Source organism: Artemia sp. Qi Xiang Cuo, chromosome 1, assembly GCF_049724085.1.
Source record: "Artemia sp. Qi Xiang Cuo chromosome 1, ASM4972408v1, whole genome shotgun sequence".
In the NCBI taxonomy this organism is placed as follows: Eukaryota; Metazoa; Arthropoda; class Branchiopoda; order Anostraca; family Artemiidae; genus Artemia; species Artemia sp. Qi Xiang Cuo.
In genome coordinates, this window is record NC_142794.1 from 64,168,085 (window position 1) to 64,181,526 (window position 13,442).

Sequence of the window (13,442 nt, forward strand, 5' to 3'; positions counted from 1 at the left end):
CAAGTTTGGTTAATGCTAATGAAATAAAATAGGATGAATACATAAAAGTTTAGAAACAAATTTGGGCTATATATTTGCACATTAGGGGGGTAAAGCATAGCATATATTGAATATGTAACCTAACCTAGGTACCTCCGCCCCCCTAAACCCCTAAAAACAACAGTTTAAATATCGTAAACGCAATGAAAACTACTCTTTGCATTCCATTTCAAGAGGCCGCTATTGAGAAATAACCAGTCTAGCGGGTTTCGTCTCTCATTAGTATATAAAAGCGACCATATAACGCACTAGTACCAAAGATAGTCACAATGGAAGGGTTGCTATCCCCCAGCATCACTACCAAAGGGAAAAACATTCCCGAGAATCGGAAGGGAATAATGATGGATTTCTACAACCAATGCGCCTGAAAAACTCTGAAAGTAGAAAACAATATATAGTTTTCTGGTAAGTTCTAGTAGATTGGTTATCTAAGGATTTTACTCGATGGCTTTTTGGCATGCTTTCGGCTAAAATTTTCGCCTTACGCTGTAAAATGGCAGAAAATGACACTTAGTTTCGGTACAATCCTTTCTGAGCATTAAAAAAGTCAGTAGAACATTAAATTTTTCTTGTAATCGGCCTTCTTCCGATATTCTTAAAATATTTGTCTGATTCGACCATACCTGACGAAAAAACCAACGAACAAATGAACACGTTTCCGTGACCATCCTTGTCAAAAGAAAACCTGGAATCACCATAAAAATACAATTCTTAAGTGTATATATTATTAGCAAAACTCCCATTTTTTTAGTTTTGGTCACCTATCACGAGTCACTCCTTATTTTCAGTTCGTTACCATTAACTGTAATATACAAAAATAAATAAACATAATATCCAATATTTTTATTTAAACGTCAATAAAAACAAAAGTTCTGATGTCACCTGAATTCCTCTCCCAGTAAGTTTCCTGACTATGCTCAACAATCCCCCCCCCTCTCCCTAATTTTATCGGTAAGAATATAAATGAAAGCTTGCATATTATAAAAGAAAAATAAGAAGGGAATAGTCACCTCAGAAAGCCCTTAATCAGACTTAGTTTAACTTAAGGGAGGTAGAAATTCATTCTTACTTTCACCTCTCCTCCAAGACCATTTTCTGTATTTATTTGAAGGTTCATGGAGAGTGAGAAAACTTGGGAATTGAAATACACTTTCTGAGGCATATGATAACCCTCCCTTGCCTCCACAATGACCTTGTGAACTCCTTCATAATAGCTGATGCACAATTATACATCTCTGTGCTAAATTTCGTGAAACATCAAGTGAATCAACCTAGTTACATGAAGATTTAAGATAATGTCTATATTAAATATTCATCTTGTATAGTCTATGGGATTTTTAAAGAACAAATGTGCCACTGTACGGCATTACTTTCTCTGATTTTTTAGATTTGACCATAGGGATGGATTTGGCTAGACATTGGAGCCAGATTTTTGATTATGTAAAATTATCCCAAAGTCTGCTTTGGAGTAAAAGCCTATGTCACATCCTACCTTTAACAGACATATTTTATAATGGAAGAGGAACTAAAGTACGAAACGTGTTTAATAGAATGCAAAATATGTACAATTATATTTAGTTTGGATATAACTAAAGAAAGTGCGGGGTGTTTAAAAGGAATCTTCTTTTTCAGGATTTGCTGCTGACATCAATGATTCTTGCAACATCGCAAAACCGCAACTACTACCTCATAAATCTTTCTGCGACGCATTTCTAGAATGTTTGCCGTCTGAGAACAACAATACAAATGGTATTTTAATACTCCGCTGGTGTGAAGATGGTCTAATATTTTCCGAATCAGAGCAGTCCTGTGTGATTCCACATGTGGGAGATTGCGAAACTAGAAGAAAAATACAAAGGTCAAAGCCATCAGGTGATTGAATTAAATATTCGAAAATTTTAAAAGAAAAACTATATTGTATGCTCTAGAAACCAAAAACAACAATGTTAGGGAAATTCTATATTCACCCAAATGCTAAAATGCTCCTATCCCAAAAGTGTGCAGACTCTGCATTTTCAAATTTTCACCTTCGTTCGAAGCTATAGACATGTTTTGTCGCTCAAAATGATTCTAGGTTTGCTACTTTGAAGGTATTATCGTTAATATAGGTCATATTAAGGGACAATTAAAAACACTGACTCAAGGCTCAGGCTATGAAGGTCCCTTGCCTCCCCTAAATTCCCCTAAAATAATTATATGTTCAAAAATAGCTGCTGGGCTATTGGTACCCCTTGGGCACAGTACTTTGAGACATGCTTTGCTTGTCTCTTTTTTCCTCTTTCTAGAAAAGCCTTATTTGGCAGTGCTAAGGTGTCCACCGTTCATCTCCCCCTATCACAAGCACCTCATCCGCTAGCTTAAGACCGACTATAGCAGGTGACACACGTCCCTAACAGAGAGAAGTAGTCACTCTCCAGTCATCAGCAAAAGACCGTTCTTGTGCTTGATCCTCAGATACGGTACTTGATCCTCCTAGCCGGCACAAGCAATAGAAATTCTTTCTCCCAAAGCAGACTGTTCCTCAAGGAATCTTTTCCAGCGTCAAAGTCGATGCTTTGTATATTCAGGGGGATTGACCCCCCTAGGCATGATTTTGATAGATATTACTGGTTTTGTTGTATTTAACTTCGGCAGTTGATTATGCAAAATAGCCTGTATCATGGTCAGCATTGGAGAGGATGGGCAGTGGCTGGGTGGTGACGGAAATTAGTAGTAATAAGCTCCTTTTATGTGGAGTACTCTCAGGACACCAGGAAGAGGTTGCGACCAGGAACATTAATTTCCCCAAATATTTTCAGACAGTGGGAAAATAAACTGAGTCGGCAAAATAGTGGTACGAAACTTTAGTAATTTACCGGCTGATGTAAATGGGCTGGTGGAAATCTACGACTTAAAATCAATAAAAGAAGATCGGTTTCAATCGGCAAAAAAAATTACGTAATTTAAAGAGCAAAGTCACCCAAATAAGTCAGTAGAGATTACCGGCCATTCCCCAAGATCCATTGTCTACCACCCCAAAACAAATTCCGGCTAGTAACACCTCTGGTTGCGATGACTAATTCACTTGAATTCAAACTTTTCTAATAGAAATGGCGGGCACCGTTAACGAACAAAAATAAATATAAAAAATTATTGCCGTCGGAACTGTTAAGCCATTCCAAAACTACAGTTCTCGAAACATTAACTTCCGCTGTCAAACATTAGATAAAATTGCAACTGTTCTTATGAAGTTTTACTCATTTGTAAGCGGTGAAGCCGATGCTATTTCCTGTTTTCTGAACGATCTTTATGTTGAACATTCCAGGATTTTCAATTTGGTGATCTGCTTTATAAAATAGAACTAAGAAATTCGTAAGTTGATACATCTACTTTAGATTGGCGGTTTAGAACCATACAATTGTCTTTGAGTTAAGGAAGAAATGGGTTGAATTATAGTTCAAATTTTGTCTTGCTATGATTCCGAAACAAAGGAGCTTAATATGCAGTGGCATCGACTTACAATAATTAAAGAGAGACAAAATGTATTTTTTTTAAATTAATAGTGGGCAATTTTTTTTTTGATTTTCTGAATGAAAAATATCGAAAAATAGGTATTTCAACGTAAATACCAAATAGTTATTTTTCAAAAAATAGAGGAAGAGGGTGAAGGCAAAAACCCTAGAAAGTAAATGCCCCCCTCTACCCTCTACAAACAAAAATTGAACCACTGTAAAAGGGGTTATACTTACTTATGCTTACAATACTGTTTTTTATGTACAGGCTAGGTCATACTCACACTTACGGAAGAAATCAAATTTACACACGAACTATATAAACAATGGTGGCCCACAAATAATAGCGCATCTCCCTCGCAATATTTTGAATTGAACAACGTTTAACTTCCAAGTGTAAATTTTATGAATAACTGATTAGACTGAAAATTCGATTGAATTAAAAATGATGGACGCATTGACTTCCAGTCTATTTATCCGTATGATGCACATGGGAAAAGATTTACTCTTAAATTTAAGTGCTCAGGGCTTTCGACAAGGTCAATTTCGAAAATTAATTCGCATATGAAATTTGTCTTTTTTTCGTGTTAGATTTCAAGTGTTTCCATTTATTGGGGGGGGGGTTGCTGGTTGAAAATTTGAAGTGGTCTGGCTGTGTCCCTCAGCCATTTTCTCCTCTTCGAAAGAATATATTTATACTCCACAAGTTATTTAGCAATCTTAAACCAATCAAAAATCAAAAAGAACAATTTTGGTTTAACTGGTGTTTTCAAAGATATCAAGTTGTTACTCTACTATGTAAATGAAAAGGGTTATATGCAAAAGGATATGAAAAATATAGTTTAAGACTTTTTATGCATAGTTTTTTTTACGTCTTCCTTTCAATTCTTTAAGGCTTTTTTGTTTTAAGAATTTGCATCAACATTTTGTTCTTTTTAGGACCATGTCCCAAGATGAATGGTATATTTTCTAGGAGTTCTAGCTGCGAAACATTCTTACTTTGTCAATCAAGAGAGCCATCTATAATTGTTTGCCCTCCGTTTCTCCTACTTAACAAGCGTACAGGAAGATGTCGATCTCCAAGATTAGCTCCTTTAAACCCAAGCTGTTTCAGGGAACCATTTTTTCCAAGAACAATAGGAATATCTGATATTATGAATGGAAGAAGTGAATGGACCATGAGCAACCGCGAAAGGCCAGAATTAATTTTTTCTTCTGAGGACATCCGCAACAACAACAGAAAAAATCCCCCTCTTGACTCAGCTCCACGCGCAATGTCAGCTGAAGAAACAACAGTTCCAACTAATCCCAAAGTAGAAAATGAAAAAGAAATTCCATTCCAGCCGTCACTAACCCCAATGGGACTTGAATCAGTGCATGATCATGATGAATTTGATGAAAGCAATTTTGTGGAACTTGTTGACCCCCATAAGCATATTTTCAAGCGCAGCATTGGTCGATCAGAAAGTACAAATGGGAAGAAAACTTTCAACGCAGAAGAGATTGATCGGACTCCCATAGAGACCAAGGAAAGTGAAATATCTGATTCTTCTATATCATTTTTCCTTGAATTCATTAATTGGATATTGTCACCACTGAACAATTTGCCGAGTGATGATGAATCTACATGATTTTGGTCACTTTTGCAAGGATTTAGCATTACAACTTATCTATTTGTATTTGGTTCTTAGAGAAAATATATACATTATTTGTAATTGTGGACAGTAATCATGGTTAAAATACGAGCAGGAGGGCTAAACTAAATATGAGATGAAACAAAAGCATGCACAGTTGTGTTCACCTCAGGCATCATGATGGTGGAATAAGTTGATAGTTGCAGTGGTACTTGGCTATACTAATTTCTAACCGCTATCGTTTACTTCTCCACTTTGGTCACTTGAAATGAGTCTCAAAATTTATACTGAAAAAACATCTCTAGGGGGGCATTTCTTTATGTTGATAACAAATTCAATCGTTAAAAATATTGCCTTTTCGGAATTGCCAGATCCAAAACGAACAGAAATAACAATAAATAACCAAGTCAAAATCAAAACCAGCAGAAAATAAGATTTTTGGAAGTTATTTTAGCAGATTTTTTAGAAGGCCAGAATGCAATTTGTGCTTTACTGAAAACATTCCATATTTCGAACTAAATGTTTCTATTTCTCATAATATCAAAAAAACACCATCATCCCCAAATTACTGAAAAATACAAAAAATTAATTGGAATTGACAGTTTGATATACATATACAAATATTTATTCCTTAAAGTCTTAATAACTTTGGATTTATTATACTTATTAAAAAGATTTAAAATGTAGTTTGTTTTCAGTAAAGTTATGCAAATTATGTACCGGTCTTCAGAAGGTATGGCAATTGTCAGCACTCCTCATCTTAGTTTCTGCTTGTTTGAAGTTTAGCTTTGTTATTTATTGTAACTTCGATTCGTTTTGTGTTTCATGTATTTATTGATGATGATTTGTGGTAGTTTTACACTTGGAAAATGATTTGACTTTATTTCTGCTCACTTTGGTTTAATGTAGCTCTTTACTTTTCTTTGAAAACTTATTTTGTATTAAAAATTATTTAAATTAGTTTCTGTTCCTTTTTTATTGACATAGTCTATTTCATTGGAAAAGAAAAGTAAATTTTAAATCTTCTCGTTTTTTCTATATATATATATTCTAAATAAAACTTAATACCATTCCCAAAACATTTTATGTATGCTGTTTCGATAACCTGTATGCGCTTATATTTTTTTATTTAGTTCAATAGTAAGAACAGAAGTATTAATAGTAGTAGCCATGAAAGTTTCAACTTATAACGCTCAGTCGTTCTTGAGATATCGCTGTGACGTCTTATTGGAACCATAGCGCGTTTTGATTTGGTTTTATAGCTACATAAAATTTCCTTGAAAAATTATACTCTATACTCTATCGTAGGGTATAGGATTTACTCTATACTCTTTGTACCCTATATCCTAGCAGAAGTAACAATAGGAGCAGTACTAGTCACAGCAGTAATAGTATTAATAGTTTGCAGCAATGGTATTCACATTGTGTCTTTTTGGTATAGTAGAACATCCCCTCCTCATACCCCGATAGTTTTAATATAATACTTTAAGCAGTTCCTGAGAAACTTCTGATACTTCCTGTTGATAACCTGCATGCACATAATATGTTTTGATTTAGCCCAACATCTCCTTCAACTGTCCCTGAAAGTTCCATATTAATACCATCAGCCTTAGTAACATTAGCATTAATAACACTAGTAGTACTACTATTACTACAGTTAGTAATAGTATGCATATTATGAATTCTTATTAGCTCAGCATTCCCCACAACTTCTTCTAAAACTTTGAACTTAATACTCTAAGTCACTCTTGATATACTGCTGAAAATGTCATTTGACAGCTTGCATACATACAGCATGTTTCAACTTAATTTAACATATCCCCCAACATTTTCTGAAAATATCTCCTTAATACCCTTAGCCTTAATAGTAGTATTAGTATTAGCAGTAGAAGTAGCAGGGGTAGTATACATAGTACCTTTTTGATGGCTTAATATCTCTAGATGACTCAAACCTGCGACTGTAGAACTTAGTCAAATGCCGCCATGATATAGGGGATAGCCGGGAACCCTGGGACAAGTTCAAATTAAAGGTCAATATCTCCTACATTTAAAGTCCGATTTTCTTGTATCAAAAATCAATCTGTGGCAATATCATTTGGCTTTTAATGGGATTTTTTTTCAGATTTTTATTGGTCGCAGTAAAATTAGCAAGACTTATTTTTCAGAGGGCCCTATTTTTTCCCAGAGTACTACTTGTGCCGGTACTATGGGTCAGGGTGGTGGGTACTTTGGGACACCATGATAAATCAATTGAAACTTCATATATTTTGTGGTATAAAACTGTAAAAATACAATAAACTTATTAAAAAACTTATTCAACAGAGTATTTGGTCAGGTCTACATCAAAGCTGATCATCTTGGCAATGTGTTTAGTTCCGCCCGAGACCATTAGAACTGGTAACTTCATCACTACTTCTGAGCTATCAACAAACGCTTCATCGCGCTCTTTCGGAAACGTAACCCTCCATGCTGGAACGTTTCGTTTCAAAAAGTTGACAGTGTAGCCATCTGGCTCGGCCTGAAGCACTTAACCAGTGTAGAATTTTGATCCCTTTTTCCCCTTGTACTTGACTAGAACAAAGTCACCGGAACAGATACTGGGAGTCACAGACTCCTCTTCCGCCAATCGGAAATCTTCAGAGCAGAACGAGTTATCAGAATTGTCGTCTCCCTCAAAATCTCCTGGTCCTGCTTCATCGCCGCTTTCGTCACTGAACTTCAGCAACCACTTGCTAGTTTTCTTCTGAATCTTTATTTTTTTGGCGGGAGCCACTTTCTTGCTTATCTTGAGATCCTTCTTCTCTTTTTTTGCCTTCCTTTCGTTTTCTGCAGCTTGGATCGAGTCTTTCACCGGTGTAGAAGTCAATATCTTGGATACTCCAGGCTTCCTGCCTGTCTTTCTGTTTGTAGCTTCCCTTCTTGGCAGGAGTATAATATATTCTGGCACAACAAACGAGGTTGAATGGGTTGTAGTATTGGGTATCTGGCACAACTGAAGCTCTTGCAGATCTGGTAAATTATCGTCAGCAGTGTCAGACTGATTCCACAGCTCAGTAGTATCTTCTCGTCGCAAAGCAGGAAGAAAGTCAGACTCTTGCCACACTCCAGTATTCAGCGGGAAAATTCCAGGCTTTGAGAATCCGCTAGTGATGTTAGTCTGAGAGAAGGTCTTTTAGTCTGAGGAAAAGCAACCCCCAGTAATTCACCGATCTCATATTCCGTCACTGCTCGACCAGGGTGAAGTCTCAACCAGTTCTCTATTGCCTGTGACCAGTAAGTCTTTAAAGGTCCATAAACTGAAACGTCGAAACGTCGTGAGGCTGCAACCTGGATGATGTGTGCGGCGGGAACGTAAGTAAATGTATTCCCTTTTCTTTGGTCAACGAAACTGCATCTTAACTGGTGTGACTTTCATGATTGTCCATCAGAATCAAGACAGGATTCTCAGGAGATGGGTGGACATGCGATACAAAGTGCTCCAAATGCAGCAAAAACAGATCCTTTGTCATCCAAGAATTTCCAGGCTTCCCACTTGCTATTCCAGCAGTCTATGGGGGGGGGCTCCATCAAGAAGAGTTTCTACAAAACGTGCTCGTGGGAAAATCAGAAAGTCTGGAATAAATCCTCCCATGGCATTGATAGTTCCCACCATGGTCACCAGCTTTCCTCTCTCTTTGGAAGTTGTAGCACCAAGCTGCTTTACTCCCTTCGGGTTCAGCACTCTTTGACACTTGGTCTGGACATTCGTGAGCCCAGTCTCATCAAGGTTGAAGATCTAGCTAGAATGGAACTTGTATTTTGAATACAACTCTCCGAGATTCCTGTGAAAAGTGTCAACAGCAACACGATTGAAACCAAGATTTCTCTGGATACTTGTAGGTTCCAGCCTTGGAAGCGAAATCGAAGATGCTATCTAAGAAAGCCATACAACCAGTCTTTGCCTGCAGACTTTTCTGTGTCCCAGCTTAACGGATATGCAAGTCCGTTTCGTTTCACCATAAGCCAAGCAAGCTTTCTGGCTCTCTTCCTGGAGAGACCATAGTGCATTTGGGCTGCTTCAACGATGTACTCTTCAAGTTGAAGCTCCTGCCCAATTGTAAATACTCGCCTGTTTTCATGTTCGCCTGTTCGCCTGTTTTCGTAACTAAACTCTTCTTTTTCTTCATCTGTTCAGTTACAAAACGCAGTGGCTTATCTGCTAAGATTTGACCACTTGACATTGTAAACTTCAGTAGCTGCTCGAAGTGGCATCCCATAAAGGTGAGCTTCTACTGCTTTCTTCATGTCCTCCTTATTTTAGACGTAAAGCGACAGATCAGCTTTCCTCATTTTTGGCATTCTAAAATGAAAGAAAGAGTTTTTAGTTTATATGTTAAGTTTAAGTTTAAGTTCTTCTAAGTTTATATATTAGGTAAGATTTAAATTTAATTGAATAATTAGAATGTATGGAGTTTATGATTGTATATAGTTTTATAGAATATAGAAATAATATAGGATTTTGTATGATATAAAGAAAAAAATTATAGAGTTTAGATTTGAAGTATTTGAGACTTAGATTGTAGGTTTTAGAATTGAGGTCACAGATTTGACGACTTAGATTTGAATTAGTGGAGTTTATTTTATGAAAAAAAAAATTGAGTAAATTTTTAAGGAATGTAGAAATAGTATAAGATTTTTATGAATTTTTAGATTATAGATTATAGAATTGAAGTCATTTTTTTAATGATTGTTGGAATTTATTTTAAACTAGTGGAATTTATTTTATGTGTTGAAGGGGCTGTGATTGGCATGGATTGTTAAATATTTGATTTTGGGTATTTTTTTTTAGGATTGTTGTAGCTATCTAATAACACAAGGCCCATCGAGAGTAGAAAAACAAAAGAAAGGAGTCAACATAAGACAAGAAGCATGCTCTTGAAAGTTCTCTAGGCTAAAGCAATCAAGGGTAACCTAGGACACAATAAACTGAAGCTGTCCCAGTGTACCCCGGAACACGTGTCCCCGAGTAACCTAACTGTAAGAACTTACGAAAAAAAAAAATTAGATCAGCCACTAGATGGCAGAAGAACACAACAAAATTTATACCATCGAAAAGCTCATTAATTTGTCTATCTAATGGGCTATAAGCAATTTTCTAGAAGCTGCTTACCTAAGAGTATCGTAGAATTTTGCAAAGAAAAAATATGTTTCAAAAACCACATAAAAAATTCCTACTAAAATTTTATGATAGAAAGCTGCACATGCGACCACTATACTACATCCACAAATAGTCCAAGAGATGGTGTTTGAGGAGTGAGTAGCGGCAGATTTTTAGCTTGAAGTTTTCTGTCAAAAGTACACGTGTCTCAACGGACCCGCGTCCCAACGTACCCGACTCTCCCCTACACATTGCAAAAAAAAAAAAAATGAAGAATCCATTCTATGTACTTTTTCGATAGATTTTTTTAGTAATTGGTGCACAAACACGCAGCTGAGGTTTCAGCAGGATCCGAACTACCGGTAATCCAGCTTACATCTACCGGATATCTCTGGGGGCAGAAGAAGTTTAAGCACTTTTCTGAAGATACTGGAAACAGCAATTGAACGGTATCCTGAGCATTAATTAATGTTTTTACCCTTCTTTGGAATATTTGACAAAAATTACCAGCACAGAAAGATCTGGGTACCAAGCCGCACTCGACCCGCATCCGGAAAATAGGGTGAGCCGACAGATTCCATCAAGACCTGGCGTCTTACGGCGTTTTATCTTACGCACTGTGCTGATTACGTCCATTTTATGTACTATCCATGCATTCCTCGCTTTTAACAAGGTTTTTAGCTTCTCTTCTTCTTTTTAGTTTCTCAACGTTTGTCACATCTTTCTCCAATCTTGGGTCTTCGAACCAAATACTGTGGAGTAGTGTTTAACCCACTCCTCCTCCGAAATATCGGAGGAACACGTTTTAGCGCTGGTCTGCGATTTCCTAAGGAATTTCTACATTACTTTCTTGTCTTTTTGCCACCTGCTCCGACATCTTACAAACTTCTTCACATTTTAGCTTTTCAGTTAGGCTCGCATAATCCTTCTTGGTACTCCAAAACAGTCAAAAAATGACTCCAGATCCAGGCCTATCTGAATCCTTCCAAATATTATACTACAGTTTAGAAGATTTTTATGATAGTTTAGTTAAGGGATACATATCCCATCCTATTTTTTTGTGAATCCGGACTAACTTTGCGAGTAGGGACTCCTGATTTTTTGGCGGGTTTTGGAGCATGACATTTTTCTTCACAGTAAGTATTTAGGACTACTGAATCTTTAGCACAATAGAGTAGCTGATGATAGGGCACCTTGATTTTGTTAAGGATTGCATCGCACGTTTGCTGTTATAGCATCGTGTCTACTTTATTCCATTCCAATTCCGTAAAGTGCTTATTAGATGCAAGGCTAATAAATGTTTGACAACGGACACTGAAGAATAAGCCCTGGTGGTCACTGCAGATATGGTCAGGATCAGGATTGACATTGTCCACAAGAGGAAAGGTAGTTAACACATGATCTATGTTGCTTGTAGAACAACTGCACGTATGTGAAAATCTGATCTTTGTCACACACGGATATTCCGTCAGGTAGAGATACAATAAACATGTCTTTTGGTTTATCGTGTTGCGAGGGGTTGCACTGGAAGTCTCCACAGATAAGGAATCTCCGGTTACCGATTCGACAAAGGAGTCTGCTCAGGCTAGGGCATGCTTCCACCTAGCCTTTCTCAAAACAAACGTTTTCCGAGCTAGCTGGAAGGTACAAATTTATGAGGAAAAAACTATATGGCTATAGTAGCAGCAGTAAAAGTAGTTGCAGTATGCAATTAGTGCCTTTTGGTTTTGATGAACGTCCCTCTTAACACACCCTGGAAGTTTCAACCTAATATTCTAAGCTATTCCGTTTTGGCAACCTCGATGCACACAATGTGTTTTTGTTATTTACTTCAACACCCCCCACAAATGTCACCTGAAAATTTCACCTTAGTATGCTTAACATCAGTAGAAGTAGTAGTCGTAACAGTCGTAATAGTAACAATAATCGTAATTTGCACATATTGTCTTTTGATTAGTTCAACATCCCCCTCAACATGCCCTTGGTCATTTGATCATCCCCCTTATCATTGCCTTAAAGTTCCAACTCAATATCCGAAGTCATTCCTGAGTTTCCCCCTATTGATAACCTACATGCAAATAACATGTTTTGATTTAGTTCAGTACTCCCCTCAACATTCTATGAAAGCTTCACTTGGATGTACTTCGGCTTTTTGAACACCAAACTTCAAACACGCCCTCTTTCGAAATAGCAAATACTATAAATAAATATTGGGAAAATTGCATAACTTGCAGCCCTTGATCTGAGGGCCGGAGGGGGGGGGGGTGTTGATATCCCCAACTTTCCCAAAGACATAGTTACTGGACTTTTCGACTATGCTGAACAAAAAGCATACAACAAAATTTTTATTGGGTACGTTCGGAGAATTAATGGGCTTTGACAACCATTCTCTTGACAATTATCCTGCATGTTGTGTGTTTTGATTTCGCGTGACATTCTCCTTCACATTTCCTGAAGGTTCACTTAATACTCTAATCATTTTTGTAGACCCAGGATCAAATATACCCCCTTACCATTTCCCAAAAGCAAAAATTATATCTAAACAATGGGCAACTTGCATAAATTACAGCCTTTGCCCTAGGAGCTGTGAGGGGTTGAGCGGGGTGTACTTATGGACTATTTTGAACAAAGATGGCTATTTCAAAATTTTATCAGATGTCTTTAGGGGGAGGACAGCTAAAAAGTGCATGGGAGGGTGATAGTTGACCCCCGACTACTTTTAGGCATCTCCCGCAACTTGAGCTGAAAATTTCAACTTAAACCCTCCACCGTTACTAAAATATTGTAGATACACCTTTTTGATAAACTGGATGCATAAATAGTCTTTTGACTTTGTTCAACATACTCGTCAACATCCCCCATAGTTCCTGCTTAATACCCTTAGTCCTTTCGGATACACCGAGAATCCAACATTTTTCCTTTTCCAAATGCTTAATCCTTCATGTAAACAATGGGCAAATTGCATAATATGCAATACTTGCCCTAGGGCTGTAGGGGGCTTGGTATTCCCAGAGGCACAGTGATTAGTCCTTTTGGATATTTTGAACAAAATGATTTTTTCAAAATTTTAATCACCGTTGAGGGGAGGGTAATCTAAAAAGGGCAAAGGGGGCTGGTTGCTCTCCAATCACTCTTCAACAT

The 13,442-nt window shown here is 37.1% G+C and overlaps 1 protein-coding gene across 1 annotated transcript; it reads left to right on the forward strand.

The window, feature by feature from the left end:
- The first annotated feature begins 1,154 nt into the window (after positions 1 to 1,154).
- Positions 1,155 to 6,102, forward strand: LOC148956591 (uncharacterized). Its single transcript, XM_089091344.1, has 3 exons — positions 1,155 to 1,161; positions 1,672 to 1,911; positions 4,470 to 6,102. Exons 1-3 carry the CDS (start codon positions 1,155 to 1,157, stop codon positions 5,159 to 5,161), a joined length of 939 nt encoding a protein of 312 aa, XP_088947470.1. The 3' UTR covers positions 5,162 to 6,102.
- The last annotated feature ends 7,340 nt before the right edge of the window (positions 6,103 to 13,442 follow it).

Coding starts and splice junctions, on each gene's coding strand:
- LOC148956591 (XM_089091344.1), top strand. Junction 1,912..4,469: donor ACAAAGGTCAAAGCCATCAG/GTGATTGAATTA, acceptor TGTTCTTTTTAG/GACCATGTCCCAAGATGAAT.